General features: G+C 44.9%; 1 protein-coding gene across 1 annotated transcript in view; it reads right to left on the reverse strand.

Annotated features, from left to right (window-relative positions):
* Nucleotides 1-2,239: 2,239 nt before the first annotated feature.
* The window catches only part of ptch2 (patched 2), a 28,962-nt gene continuing 15,861 nt past the window's right edge, over nucleotides 2,240-15,340 (reverse strand). Inside the window, exons 9-23 of the mRNA XM_051404642.1 lie at nucleotides 14,655-14,802; nucleotides 13,426-13,557; nucleotides 13,173-13,328; nucleotides 12,964-13,056; nucleotides 12,746-12,871; nucleotides 11,532-11,919; nucleotides 10,894-11,418; nucleotides 10,172-10,314; nucleotides 9,821-10,001; nucleotides 9,431-9,711; nucleotides 7,806-7,943; nucleotides 7,117-7,259; nucleotides 3,751-4,156; nucleotides 3,070-3,643; nucleotides 2,240-2,937 (exon numbers count right to left, since the gene is read on the reverse strand). Of these exons, the coding sequence (XP_051260602.1) occupies nucleotides 2,903-2,937; nucleotides 3,070-3,643; nucleotides 3,751-4,156; nucleotides 7,117-7,259; nucleotides 7,806-7,943; nucleotides 9,431-9,711; nucleotides 9,821-10,001; nucleotides 10,172-10,314; nucleotides 10,894-11,418; nucleotides 11,532-11,919; nucleotides 12,746-12,871; nucleotides 12,964-13,056; nucleotides 13,173-13,328; nucleotides 13,426-13,557; nucleotides 14,655-14,802 (3,469 nt within the window). The 3' untranslated portion in view covers nucleotides 2,240-2,902. The remainder of the gene's footprint in view (nucleotides 2,938-3,069; nucleotides 3,644-3,750; nucleotides 4,157-7,116; nucleotides 7,260-7,805; nucleotides 7,944-9,430; nucleotides 9,712-9,820; nucleotides 10,002-10,171; nucleotides 10,315-10,893; nucleotides 11,419-11,531; nucleotides 11,920-12,745; nucleotides 12,872-12,963; nucleotides 13,057-13,172; nucleotides 13,329-13,425; nucleotides 13,558-14,654; nucleotides 14,803-15,340) is intronic.

A 15,340-nucleotide genomic window follows, 5' to 3' on the forward strand; every position in this document is an offset into this window, starting at 1 on the left:
GCAGATTGTAATGTATGCTTGCACAAGATGAAAACACTCAGGCACAATGAATTAAAACCAATCTGATTCTATCCTGCAATGAGTTATCTATTTGATTACACTCTATTTAAATTATTATAATGAAAGGCAAAACTTAAGTCAGTAAAAGTACATTCTCATTATGACAAAAAAAGGCAACGAATGGCTTCTTAGGGTATTGCAATAATCCGGATTTTGTGTCCTATAACTATTGTTATGTTGTTAAAACAGAAAAAATTAAAGCCCTGCTAGTAGTAATTTGATGTTGCAGTGTTCATCACAAGCTGCAACATGAAAGCGCTAGACAAAAATGACAAAGTTGGTATTTTAGATACATAAAAACAGTAGTGGGGCTGAAAATATGACACAGGTAGAGGGAACGTCATTGGGGTCATGAATGTCCTTGTCTAATTCTATGAAAAGAAAGAAGAAGAAAGTTCCTAAAGTGTCCAAAATGGAAATGGTTCATTTTCTGGTGACAATAAATGTCAACAGCAAGAAGTTTAAAGAAATCTAGCCATTAGATTTGGAGATAACTTGTCATGGGTTATTACATGGATACTTCTGAGTTTAAAATACTGAAAGCTTTTGTTTGAAACCTCAACAGTGCATCCTGATAATGGAGCAGGCATATTTAACCAGTATATTTAACCAGCAAACATTGTTAGATTATGAGTTAGCTTTTATCTGCATTTGTGATAACAGGACTGACCCTTTAGCTCATAGCAGGGTCGCAGGCAAACACAAGGTTGAAAAGACTGGCAAAGACCACAGAAACACTTTTTTCATTCAATTTATTTTGTTAGTTAAATTTCTATAGCAGGTGAGGGAACATAACGGTCACACGAGGGTTTTCTTGAGCATAGTTTTCAGAAGTCACAGTGTTTTAGACATGGACAAGAACATTTTTTTAAAATGACAATGAAGAAGGAAGGGCCAATAGGAAACTTTAAAACAAGGTGTAACAGTGACACAATCCTACACACCTTCTCCTTCATGGTCCCCCAACTGCCCCCCCCCCCTTGCTCCACCAAAAAAAAGGCCTCTGCTCTAAAGTGTTGTCAACCCCTCCCTCCCACAACCCCCGCCCCCACCCACCACCCCCCATCCCAAAATGCAAACAAAACAAAAACAAACTCGGCAACAAATAGATATATTTATATATAATATATATTCACTCTTTAAAAATAGAACTTCAGTCTAGATACTAACATCTGTACAAACTACAAAAATAAAATTTTAATATAAATAATTTATATGGCATGACATTAACATTTTTTTTGAAATAAACTACAAACCAATGCAGGAGATCCCCCCTCAACCCCCCCTCCCTTTAAACTCCTCACCAATGTCTGACAACACCTGCCGGCTGTCTATGGTCTGATCAAACTGTAAATGGTGCTTTGCTCATTTTGCTTAATTATTCACAACTGCACAGTAGCTACTTAACTTTTCTTTCGGATTTACAAAAGAAACCGAAGCTGCCACTTAAAAAAAAAGGCATTTAAAACATAGATCCGCAAGTTTTTCCCTGCAATTTAACCTGGCAGTGATGAGACAAATACTGAACAACAATGACAAAACTTTGTAAAGCAAATTACATGAAAATCCTAAGAATGAAAGAAAATGTAATGTGGCAAACATGAGGTTTGTATTAGCAAGATAAGTGAGAAATTAGAAAGTCAGAGCAGGTTGAATGTGTTACAACCCTAAAGCAGCCAGCACAGAAAAAAAAAAGAGAAAATAATAATAATAATAACAATAAAATAAAATAATCACTCCCTTTGCATTGGATTTCATAATTCCCTTTCAATATAATACGAGAAGGTGAACACAATTGTGAGAAATGTGAACTTCACCCGCTGTAGAGCTTACAAAAACTGCAGAAAGAAAATAAAATCTTATCACAGCTCCTTCAAGTAGTTCAAAACTGCAGAGGACATTGGGACACCATGACAAAGATAAAACATGAAACGTGAATTACGTGTGACTCATGCCAGCATGTTGGCTGACTCATCACATTCAATAATGGTCAGTTACACTCACAGATGATGGTGATAACTGACTAACAGTCTGCTACTGCTTCTTGACATTTTGTGTCTGAATGAGACACAGGTAAAACATAATACTGAGCTCTGAATGCTGTGACAACGAAGGGACAAATTGAAGGCACAACGGTTACTACTGTTAAGAAAACAGTATCTGCTGTGTAATTCTCTGCTCTTTTTTTTTTTTTTTTTTTTACAGTGCACACTGTGACAGAGAATGTCTATACTTAAAATACAACAGTGTGTCAGAGGCAGAATATCTCACAGCGTAATACTGTGTACAAAGTTACTGACTTAAACCAGAGGGGGGAGAGGGGGGGTACTGCATTTTTTAAGGCAAATCACTTAAAATTAATTTGAAGTGTAGCAGCGAAAAAAAACCCAACAACAACAATAACAACAACAATACAAACACTGACACTGACATGTATGTTCAATAGCCTAATATCTTAATAACATCTCACTTTTTGTGGACACTTTTTACATATAGCACATTTTTTATTCTATACATTGCGGGGGGGAAAAAATCAACCACCCCACAAAAACAAATAATCTTTTACATCTGAACTTTTACACAAGAGTATACCCAAGTTATACAGTACTCTTTTAAATAGCTTCCTTCTTTTTTAGTATTAAAATATATACTCATAGATTTATATAATTCTTAAAACGTCATTTTTTTTCTTAATATGTCCTTGAAATAAATCCTCTCTTTTTCTGTGTGAAGTCTATGTACAGTTGAGAGTTCAAGACGCCATGTAACGCCACGTGGGCGTCAAGGTGCTCTGGGAGGCAGCCAGAGACTCACAGAGAGAAGGCAGGGTGTGTGAGAGAGTCTAGCAATCTTTGGCTGCCTGGATCCTCAACCCACCTACAGCAGAAAAACAGACGAGAGAAAAGGGGTTAGACATTGCTACAAAAAGAGAAATTTAGGCTAAAAAAACAAATCTCAGTAGAACATTACAAGCCAGGTAAGCCTAAGATTGACTGGTCGCCAGCTCACCTTGTGTCTTGACGAACTGATGCTCTGTCCGGCCCTGTGTTGCTTCCAAGTCCTGGAGCTCTAGAGAGTCTCTCTTACATGAAGAAAAGTTGGTTTTGTCACCACAAGTCCTCTTAGCAGCTTCAAAACAGTCCGACTCGCTGTCCGTGTCAAAACCTTCATGCATGTAGCCTTGGTAGGCCGCCCCTGGTAAGGTCGGATGCACAGCTACCGTCACGGAAGCTGTGGCCGTTACCATGGTAACCGACCCCCCAGTGGAGCCTTGTTGCATCGGCAGGGTGGAGCTGCTATTGCTATAGCTCGGCCCTTTAGTCCTGTTAGGCTGAGGCCCTCTGCTGTTCTGTAGCCTGGGGCCGCTTTGACAAGTCCTCCCAGGGAAGTGAGCTCTGTCGCTGGGTAAGTGTTGGCCGGGCAGTGCCTGGAGCCTCTGGAGGCCCTGCTGCTGCTCCCGCTTGTTCACATCCCAGCACGTAACCTGGGACCCGAGAGGTGACTGTGCATTGTGGGAAGATTCATGTAAAGGTTCTATCCTTCCACCAGTGCCTGTTGAATTTTCTCTGAATGGCTTCACCACCTACAACAAAAAAAGTGTTGTTTACTTTCAGAGAAACACATGCATTTGAAGAATATTTGAACATGGATTAAGGGTTCATATCTTGTTTGTGTGGTCGTGCAGCTTACCGTGAGTTTGGGGAAGCTGGGGTTCTTGCTGGCTTCCAGCAGTATGTGAGATGTTGCAGGTGGAACGCTGGTGTGCGATGCTATGTACGCGCTTCGATCGCAGTACTTATAATCCTCCTCCCCGATCCCTGAAGTGGTGGTCATCTCCGAATAATACTCAGAGTCCGACGACTCTGAGAAAGCCTGCTGACGAGATGACCGCGGGTTGTGGTGGCCTGTGTAGTAGCCGTGGTGGGTCATCGGTGGAGGGAGTGGGGGCTCAGGGGACGGCGTGGGCAGGCGGCTGGAGTTGTCAACCGGGGTGACCTCAGCTGGAGGGCCCATCATGGACAGGAGGACTGGCAGGAGAACCAAGCCATTCAGCATCCCCAAAACAGTCAGGATGGCCAGCACAGCAAAGAAATACCTGAAGGACGGAGAGATGAGGTACGTTAGTTTGAACATAAAAAAAACACAGTTTCAGATTAAACACTGAACAGGTCTGCCTGACCCTTGTCTTCTGGCCTGAATAAGCTAGATCGCACACACACATGCATGTACTCACATACTCACATTCACACAGAGCCACAGTCCTTTTAATCTTATTTTCTTTTGCACTGTAAGGTTTTTAGGGATTTGGCAAAAGTTCAGATGGATTTAGAGTATCAGCCAAACTCATGGCACTTTTACACAGTAGACAATTTTGACATTTTTCTGTTGAATTTTCCTTTTAATGTGACAAAAGAGGCCTGATGTTTGACATGGACTAAAAAACACATACACACATGCACATGCACGGCTCCAAACACACATAGTTGGCAGATGAGGAAGGGAAGTAGCTCAGGGGAAGAAGTCAGGGAAAGCCCAGTGTTTGTGTATCAAAGGCAGGGGGGGCAAATCTGATTCCCCACTCAGTCCAACTAAAACATGCTTTGATGCCTCCACTGCAACAAGACTTTCTCTCGTTCTGTTTTTCACTCACACTGTGTGCATGTGTTTGTGTGTGTGTGCGTGCATCTCAGCGGAGCTCTGAGGAGGCCAGGGGTGGAGGCAGGCCACAAGAAAGAGCTCCACAAGAAAATTAGAGAGGACTCCACTTAAACACTAACAGAAAGCAGAAAGCAAGAGACAGCAAGATGCTAACCACCAGCCAGACTTAAAGAGGTAAAAGAAAGAGGGAGGAAAAAAAATGATTGTTGGAATGAAGAAAAAAAATGCCAACAAGGACAGGGATAATAGCTGCGTAATGTTCTGGAAACACGTCTCTTTCCTCTGAATGGACTACTACAATGATTATTACTACTACTTTACTTGACAAAAGGTCACTCTTCAGGGAAAAGTTCATGGTTTGCATGCTGTGTGTAATTTCACAACCCTTATTTGCACCTATTTCAGCCCCTCCACTTATTCTGACATCTTTTCCCTTGTCCTCTTTAACCGCTGTCGTTTGTTTTCTTCCCTTATCGGAAACATAACGCATGTCCTCTTAACCACTTCTGACAAAACACTTCAGGGAGATATTTTCAATTTCTTGCCGTCTGCTCAAACCATGACTGTCTTCAAACCACACACAGATATTTAATCTGCATGCTTTATTGAATTAAAGCATGTTCACATACAGACATCAAAATCTGAAATCACAAATAGGTCATAGTACTACCCTTCAACTACTTTAAAAACAAAAAACAAGAAAAAAAAACAAGAGAAGAGTGAGACAGAAAGAAAAGAGAGTGAGACGTTGGTGGGACCTCCAACAGTGTCTCACTGTTAGGAATTCTGTTGTTTATATAAACTGTAATCTTTTCCATTCGTTGTCAGGGCCTGGGGAGCCGTGTGTGAGAAAGAGAGCGTAAGTGTTTACATGCCTGTACATATGTGCATTTCTCCTTGTGTGTGTCCGTGTGCACGCATATGTGCCCCGCATGTGTGTGCATGCATGCTATGTTCAGTGTGTATGTGAGGACTCTGAGCGGAGCTGAATTAGGCTTGCTGTTTATTCAGTGCATTACAAGGCCAGGAGATGTTTACAGCAGTATATTTATGCTGCTCCCCAGCTAGCCAGCTCTGGCTTGCCCCATTCACCCGACCACAGCTACAGCTACAGCTACAGCTAAACAAGACCTCCAACAGAGATACTAGACCCTTCTGTCTCTCTTTCTCACCCCGTCCTCTGAAAATTATCTCTCACACAGCCATGGGAGGAGAGGAGAAAAACAAGATGCTCTCTGTGACTTTCTCGCTCCCAGTCCTACTTCCTATTCATTCTTCATTCTTTTTCTGTCTTTCTACATATTTACACCTCTTTATCTTTCCAACCCAACACTGTGGAGGATACGTTCATCTTACATCTATCTATCCACCCACCAGGACCTCATATCATTGCAAGGAAGCCGCCCTTAGAGGACTTCTCCTCCTCTCTCTCTCTCTGCCTCTGTCTCTGAATCTGCAGAAAAACTGTGCTTTTTATGTCATGGAGGCCTGTTGCAGTCTGTGAGCTCAAGGTTGTGGTTTCGGGTTTGGGCCTGGACCACATTCAGTTGAAAAACATCGAGCTATTTGCCTTTTTTCCACTCTGACCATGAAACAGTGGTAGAAAACACACACACAAGTACACACAATTTACATGCACGCTCACACACGCAAGGAAGAGTGATGTCTGTTGGTGGGCTTCAGACCATCTGACTGGCTGACCAGTTCAAATTTAGCTCCACTTTTTATTACGGCACCCGACATGGTGGGAGAGAATGCCAAGCGGATGATAGGAATTTTTACAGATTCCCTTGTGTGTGTGAGTGTGTGTCTGGGTGTGTGTGAAAGAGACACAGAGAAAGAGAGAGAGCGAGAGGGGGGGGGAGAGAGAAAGAGCGAGACATCACCCAGTGGGTAGCAGAACACTTCCATGTTTACGAGCAGCTGCTACACACCCTTGATGTTTTCCCCATTTGTTGTGCTCTGAGGTTGGGGAGACAGGAGATGGATGTGTGTGTGCCTAGAGTGACAGAACCAGGTGCATATTTGTCACTGTGTGTGTGTGTGTGTGTGTGTGTGTACATAAATAGGGGTATAACATTTCCACCTGCATGCACCACTGACCCCCCACAAGGCTTCCTCCCGTCCCCTAGGGAGGCTAGACAACTGGCTCCACACACACACACACACACACACACACACACACACACAAACACACACACACACACACACACACACACACACACACACCAGTGGCGTAAAACCAAAACACTGCTTCTTCTGAAGGTAACAAATGGGCTGTAGAAGGTGTAGAATGAGTACTGTCACTCTTTCACACATAAGCACAAAGTCAGCATGACAAAAACACATACATGGTTACACACACACACACACACACACACACACACAGTATCTCACCTCATGATGAAGTCAAACTCTGACCCTGCCAGCATGAGAACGCCCAGCAGCGTGGAGATCGCCCCGTCAACCACCGGGGCAAACATGTGCTCCAGAGCCACTGCAGAGCGCTTGTTTCTGTTGCCAATCGCTGACAGGAAGCCCTGTGGCGGAGGGGGGAGGTGGAGAGGAGAAATGAGTTGGAAATCTTACCGATCACACAAAACCTGCGCTTGCGGTGAGGCTTGGCACGCCTCAGAATTCCTGCATTTGGTTTTGTTGGGGAATCGCTACGCTACACAAGCTTCCTAGTAAATCTTTAATCACACTTATTTTACCTTTATCACTTTCCATTTCAGGCATTAAGCCGCAGGAGTTTATGCTTTACAAAAACATTTTGCAAAATGCAGCTTATTGCATTATTATCCTCGTAGTGATAAAAATATATTTAATCATTAATTACAAAATAATATTACTGGTTAAATTTAATTCTTCCCTGAGGTAGGTAAATCCACATAAAACTACCACTAGTGATTTTCAGTCACATTAAGTCTTATGTAGTCACATGTTGGTGTGTAGTATGTATTTAACAGTCAGACCAAAGCATCAGGTTTCAAGTAAAGTAGGTGTTTAATTGTAGGAGCTCAGCCCCCCCCCCCTAACAGTTAATCCATGTGTGTGCTCTTGCTTTGTGTTGAGTCTTGACTTACCAGTGCGATGTGAACAGTGAACTCCACTCCGATGCCCACAGAGGCGATCAGGATAACCACAGGGATGGCACTCAGCTTGATGCCAATCAGACCCATGATGCCAAACAACTCCACTGTCATCATGGCCAAGATAAACACCTGAAAAGAAGACATGAACAAGAAGTGTTAAAAAGTGAAGCATTTTTCGTCTGCCAATGCTTGAGAACCATTAAGGATGATGGGGAAACAAGCAAGTAAGAAGACAAATAAAAGCATGTAAACCAATTAAAGAGAATATGTCTTTCCTTAATGACTGAGTTGAACACTTTTGCCTCTTCACCCTGCACAATCTTTGACCCCGTGCTCAGGATCTCAACCACATGGCATCAAATTACCCACCCCGAGGCTAATACCTTCCCCTTCTCCCTCCCTCCTTCCTTTTCTCTTTCTTCTTTCTTCCCAGAGGTGGTTGAAATGATTGACAGCGCCTGAGACAACAGCGTGTGGGCACTCTGTCAGTATATTCATATACATCTGTCTCTGTTTGTGGAAAACAATTTCTCTTGTTTTTAACTAGATAGCAGCCTGTTTGGCTTGTTTTATTGTTTCCGATATTTTAATGCAACATCTTAGTAATGTTACTGTAAACCGCAATACAAACAGCAACAACAAGTCTTAATAAACAAGGAGGAGAAAACGGTTCCTGGCCAACGGGAGCTTTTGATCTCAGTGGGGGCTCGGAGCTGGGGCACAGTTAAATTGGAAATGATAAAAGCCGTTTTACTGCTCGACCAAATACAGGCCGGGTGAAGCCTTCACAGGCGGGCTGATGCTTGGAAACCATACATGCATGTAGCTGTGCCTTTCTCTGTCTGTGAAGATTGTGTTGTGTTGCCGTCTCAATCAGTGCTGCTAGGGACCGCTACTTAAATTAAACACATTCCAACTGAAACCGGCACTGTTGTTGTGCTACACTTCAGCCCCCCCAGAGGTTGGGGATATGTGGATTTGTGTATGTGTGTGAGTTTGGGGGGCCCTTAAGGACCACCGGTCCCACCAGCTTGTGTGTGAAATGTTTTCCAACTGCTGAACACTCAGACTGTCTCTTTCTCTCTCTCCACACACACACACACACACACACACACACACACACACACACACACACACACACACACACACACACACACACACATATCCCTGATGGATGGGTTGAGCAGGCCAAGGTCGCAACTGGGCAGATCTGTCCTGTCCCCAAGTCTCTCCCTCTCCCTCTGACAAAAGCAGTGAGGGAGTTTGAGGTAGAGGCTTCAGGAGGGCAAAGCCTTTCTTGCTCCTTTGCATTTCCTTTTCTAAGGCCGGCCCAGCCTACATTAGAATGACAAAGGTCCCCATGTGTGTGTGTGCGTACTGGCCCTCCGCAGAGAAAAAGGGGCCCCCTAGACAGCGTTATTGAGCTGTGCTGAGAAGGGTGAGAAGAAAGTGAGAGGAAGAAGAGAGGGAGGAAGGGGCTAATGATGTTGTTGAGGTAGCATGAGGTGGAAAATGTAAGACAGGAACAGGCAAGGGTGGAAAGGAAAAGCCATAGGGAGGAAGAGGAAGAGGAGGACATGATAAGGAGATGTAGGGCAAAGTGATTGGTGGCTTACAATGATGCCGGCAGTCCAGGGGTTGAGCAGGAGAATCGCACAGACCAGGAAGGTGCAGGCCAGCACCACACTGATTGCCAGCAGGAACCAGTGTCTGAGGCCAATGTACTGCTCCCAGAACAGGAATGGGTATCCGTTAGGGTAGTTGAACACACCCTTGCGGCTAAACTCATCACAAACGGCCCGCACGCTCTCGATGGCCTCCACAAAGTCACCAGCCTGGCGAAGGCCGTTCAGGTAGAAGGGGAACTGGGCAAACTCCAGGGGCTCTGCTGCTGGGACTGCAAGAGAAGAAAGGCGAGATTTGAAATCAGATCATTTGCTGTTTTTACTGGAAGGCAATTTCAGGTGTATCCATACAGGCCAAAATTATGCATATAAGATACTTACTGCGCAGATTCTCCCCTGTAGTGTCATACTTGTCGTGAATCCACTCTCTTGGATGGGGGTAGAAGTTGGCCTGAGAGGCAGCATAGCCCAGAGGATCGTTGCTGACCCAGACTGTCAGGTAAATGTAAAAAACCTCTGGGGGGATCAAACCCTCTGCATCCACCAACCGGCGAGAAGTCAGCTAGAGGACAACGATTCAAAAAATTCTGATTTAATAGTCTAGCTTTTGTCAGAATAAATGGTAAAAAGACAGCTGATAATGTAGTTGTCCACAATGCCACACACAGTGACATAAGTAGGAATGACATGTGGATTTTGTTTTAAAGTATTTCTTGTAGCCCGTCTACATACCTGGCTGTAGTTGAAAGGCTCTTTCTTGGAGCCGGTCTGGATGAGAAGCTTGTATGCCAGAGCTCCGTCCTCTGTGCCGTTACGATAGCTGTCAGAGGTAATCCTGCCTGCCTGCCAGTCAGCATCAAAAGCCGATTGAAGACCTGCGTGTGAGGTAAAACACACACAGAAAAGACAGGGTTATTGTGGTTGTCATTTATAAATAATATGATGTCTATTATCATAAAATTATAGGCGCTTTCCTGTGTGTCTATGTGGGCAGTGATGTTGGAAATGTGATCAAGTTTCCTTTTCCGTTTCTTTTTTTCAGCTGGCTCTGATTGAGCTGTTAGTTATCACTTCCTTCTGACTGAGTCTATGACACGTTCTAGCCCGAGGACACACACACACACACACACACACACACACACACACACACAGACACACACATGCAAAGATAACCTATGACCCCAACCCGTCTAAGGCACCACCCATGAGCCCAGGTGGATGGGGGTAAACAGGCAGATTGAACTTTCAATCACCCTTAGCACATTCTCACCCCAGCACCAACATACATTCATTCACTCCGGTCTTTAGTTAAAAAAAAGAAAAAGCACACCTGAAAAAACCTGTTGCACTCTCTGATATTCTGACATCATTATAAGAAAACCCTCATGGGGAAAGAGACTAACTTATTACCAGAATAAAAAAATCAAAAAACATTACTGAGACTGAACTCGTACCTCTGAGCCAGTCCTGGAAGTAGTGCAGCCACATGCGGGGCAGTTTGTTGTCACTGTCTCTGACCACGTATTTAACAGAGTTGAAGGCGTTGTGCAGCTGGATCAGCAGCCTCTGTGACCGGGCGTAATCAAATCCATCCATGGTCACCAGGTACATGTTGTAGAAGGAGAAATACTTGAACTGGGCGTCGATGAAATCGTACTCCTTGGTGTCGCGTGGCACGATGTCAGTTAGGTAGAGGCCATCGTGCACCATGGTGGTCCCATACAAGCTGAGCCCCAGGAGACCCAGAAAGAGAACCACCACGATGGCTTTGCTTTTGGGCTTGAGGAGCAGAGGGGCGTATTTCTCCCTGGCAAAGCTGGACAGGTTCCAGTGCAGGAAAGGGAGCGGGACGCACTTCTTTCCCGATTTGGAATCCTCTACTTGGGCTAGGAGGTCCCGAGTGGAGCTGGAGGTGGGTGTGAAGAGCTGGGAGCCGTAGGGGTCCGGCACAGAGGTGGTGGTAGGGGAAGGTGTGATAGCTAGGGAAAGGAAATAGAAGCAGCAAATTGGTGTTTTGGCATCAGGGTTTATTTAAGGGAATGCTTTGAACAAAATAACATACATTTTAGAAGTTCAATAGAGTTTTATTTACCTTGAGGCTGTGAGGTGGGGCAGACAATGATAGATGGCGGGCTGGTGGAGATCTGTGAGGTAGGTGGTAGGATGGTGACGATATGCTGGCCCGCTGCGTCGCACTGTGTGAATGCCTGCACCGTGGTGGTGATTTGGGTGCTGGTTGTGATTGTCGATCCTGCCGTGTACTGGTGAGTGTGAGCTGTTGCCGTCGTGGGCGTGTGTGGCTGCTCTCCAGCATCTGACAGCTCGTGCGGAGAGAGGTGGATGACACGGTCAGAGCAGGGGCTGTACAGGCAGCATAGGATATCCAAGCGCTTGTCCTCGCGCCGGTGGAGGTCCAAACTGAGGATGGCAGGGAAGATGAGCAGCACCATGGCGAAGTTAAACACAACCACAATGGCCGCCTAGGGAGGGAAACAGAGAGAGAAAAACAATGTGAGAAAAAACAGAGAACAGTATGTGAAATTACAGACACCCTACCCCAGCTGGGGAGAGTCAGGGCTCCTTCTTTTTAATTTTTTTTTAGTATCTTAGACCACAGCATAGAAAGTAAAGAAAAGCCTTACTCTAAATCACTAGCCAGGAATACTAAGCGAGCCAGAAGAGGGAGAGAGAGAGAGAGAGAGAGAGAGAGAGAGAGAGAGAAAAGAAAGAAAAGAGAGCCAGAATGAAAGAACTACTAGAAAGAGTGAGAGAAAGAAGCAGGGAGGGAATATATATGTTGTGAGTCTGAGCAAAACCATCACCCTTCACTCACCCCAGCCCCTGAAGCTGACATTCTAACTGGCTGTGGTTTGCAGTGTGTGTACATGTATGTGTGTGCATTTGTGTGTGTGCTTGTGTGTTTCAGACCACCCACAGTTAGTCACAGATCAGAGCAAACCGCCTTGACGGGCCAGTGATATACTGATCCACTCTTCCCTCCCTCTCCCTCTCGTTCTCTCTCTGTCTGCCTCTCTCTGTCTGTTCATCACTCTCTTTGCTCTGATTATTCCACATTACACACATGCAAACACACACAGAGACACGCACACACAAAAATGTTGGCCCTGTAGGTGCAGCAGCAATAAAACTGTGAACAAAGGCTTTCCCTGCTCTGAATAAGTGTCACCTCTCTTAAGTTATCTCTTTCATTTTCAAAGGAGCCTTGGGCCTCTCGGTGTGCGATTGTGTACATGTGTTTATGTCTGTGTGCATGCGTGTGAGGGCGTGCGTGCTTGCAAAACATACCTGCAAAGAGAAAGCTCGCAAGGCAGGAATGGGTACGAGAGCGGCCATGAAGAACGCAATCATGTTGTTGATGGAAGTCAGAGCCACACTGGTGCCGGTGCGACGCAAGCAGTCTCCTGTCCGCTCCTTTAAAACAAACACAGACAGCGTTCAGAAGAGAAGCGAGGAGAGGGGAGGAGAGGGGAGGAGAGGAGAGGAAAGTATTGTCTTAAACGTACCTTAAAGGGGATGTTACTTCCAGCCTCTGTGAAGGAATGAGCCAACAGAAACATGTCATCCACACCAATGCCTAGTGCCAGGAAGGGAAGCACCTGGGATGGGAAAGGGTCAGAAAGAACATTTAAAGTGTTTGACATCAAAATCAAAAAAAGCTTTAAATCAAAGAAAGACCCCCTTCAGTTCTCCTAAAAATCGCTTTGTGTTATACCTGTGTGGTGGCAGCATTGAAGGAGAGTCCGAGCAGGGAGCAGAGACCCAGTCCTGCAGCCACCGACAGAGCCACTAACAACACTCCGGCAAGCCCGACGGCCCCCTGGGATTTTGCACAGTCCCACCTTAGCATGGTCACACAGGCATAGGCCAGCTAGAGAGGAGACATCCGAATTAAATATTAGTTATTTTACAGCAAAGTCAAATTTTTGTTCATAAAATTACAAGCCATAATCGATTATTGAGCTCACCATGAGCAGGTATCCGCCGGCCACCCTGATAACGCTGACATCTGAGAAGGATTTCATGATGTCATTGAGGGTGGTGGTGGAGAAAGCGTGGATGGACTGGCTGGAGTTATCTGGGACACTCTGGTGGACCACCTGAAGGACAAAGATCAATTAACCATCAGTAAGTCCAGCTAAATCATAAAATACACCAAAATATACATTCTTTAGCACATTCCCAACACAATTAACAATAACATTGCCAAAGAGAATATAGTTATATGTACCTTGAAGGGGTTGAACTGCTGAGTAACACAAGCTAAACTTTTTTTTTCAACATGAAAACACACTTCCTCCCTTTGACTGATGCTTCCCCAAGCCTTTCTTACAGCACCATATCTTTGGGCCCTGTGACAGAATAAGCACCCTATCCCTTTGAAATGTGCCCTTGTGTGAAAATGAGTATGAATGTGTGTGTGTTTTCACATGTGCTAGCATGTGTGTGAGTGCGTGTGTATGTATGACAACTGGGGAGTAATGAGCACAGATGCCAGAGGTTGTGAGGTCAAAGGTGAAAGGGATGGGATCACATGGCCCAGGAGGCTGCTCGCTCCACTCTGTGCCCTGAATGGACCAAAACTCCCCAAAGCTGTTTACCTGTCCACATTCAGAAATCATTCGCAATCTCAAATAGATCTGTTCTGGTTCTTCAATATGTCAGGTATCGTTTGAGATTGTTACCCCTCCTCCCTTGCACATGTCCCTCCTTCCCTCCTTACTCTCACTGTGGTGGGTGTCAGCTATCACAGCAACAGCTTGTTCCTATAACTAGGGCTCTGACAGAGAGAGATGGCAAGCCTACCACACACACACACACACATATGCATACACACACACACCTACTGCCCTGGTCTGCCCCGCAAATCGCTTTACAAGGGAGTTAAAGACTGATGGAATTCAGACACTGCAGAATAAGTCCCATGAAGTGTGTATGTGTGTGTGTGTGTGTGTGTGTGTGTGTGTGTGTGTGTGTGTGTGTGTGTGTGTGTGTTTGTGTGTGGGAACCAAAGCAAAACAAGACTGCATAGGAACAAGAAAAATCCCTTATTCTTCTCATCCTCCTCTTTCTTGTTGTTGGCTACAATAAAAATCTATACTTCTATCCAGCTTAATGTGTGCATTTATTTTATTTGTGTGTGTGTGTGTGTATGTGAGCATTTGAATATACATGAAAGGTGTGTGTATGCCCGCACCTCCACAAACTTCCTCTGCCAGGACTCGAGGATGGCGGTAGCCTTTTCCTCATTCCAGTTTATGTCGTGGATCTCGTAGTCGTCTTTAAAGTGCTCGTACAGCTGCTTAGGACTCATCAACAGGAACATGGTTTGGAGAGCCTCCGCACTGCAAAACACACAAGTGTAAGCTTAGGACATATCAGAGCTCCCCCTGGTTTATTGCGTGTTGAGCTGAGTTGAAACTTCAACTGCTTCATCCCACCCCCTGTCAGGTGCTCCTGGTATCCCTGAACCTACACAGGAACATGCCTTTCTGTGAATGGCTAAAGGCAGGTGCCATTTCTTCTAGGAGATGTCTGCTCTGTCTGCCTGTCTGTCTGCCAACATAAACAGCCAAAAGCAGGTGTTATCTAGTCTGTCTGTCAGCCGGTCTCTCGGCTACGATCCCAGATGTCCTCAGGTTTTCTTGGCACCGCCACAGTGAGTAGCAGAGCTGCTCAAAATGTGAAAGAAATGATCATAAATCACATCCCAGAGTAAGTGTGGCTCTTGCAGATGGTACTGGAATCCTCTCTTATTCAAGGCTTTTTTGAGGGCCTGTGTGGGTCATGATCTGGGCTCTGACCCAATGCTGTCACTCCATTTGTATTGACCATGCTTTTAAATCCAGTTGAAGTCAATGGGAAAAAACAAAACTCTGGAGA

This window comes from Dicentrarchus labrax, unplaced genomic scaffold (assembly GCF_905237075.1).
Source record: "Dicentrarchus labrax unplaced genomic scaffold, dlabrax2021, whole genome shotgun sequence".
NCBI lineage: Eukaryota > Metazoa > Chordata > Actinopteri > Moronidae > Dicentrarchus > Dicentrarchus labrax.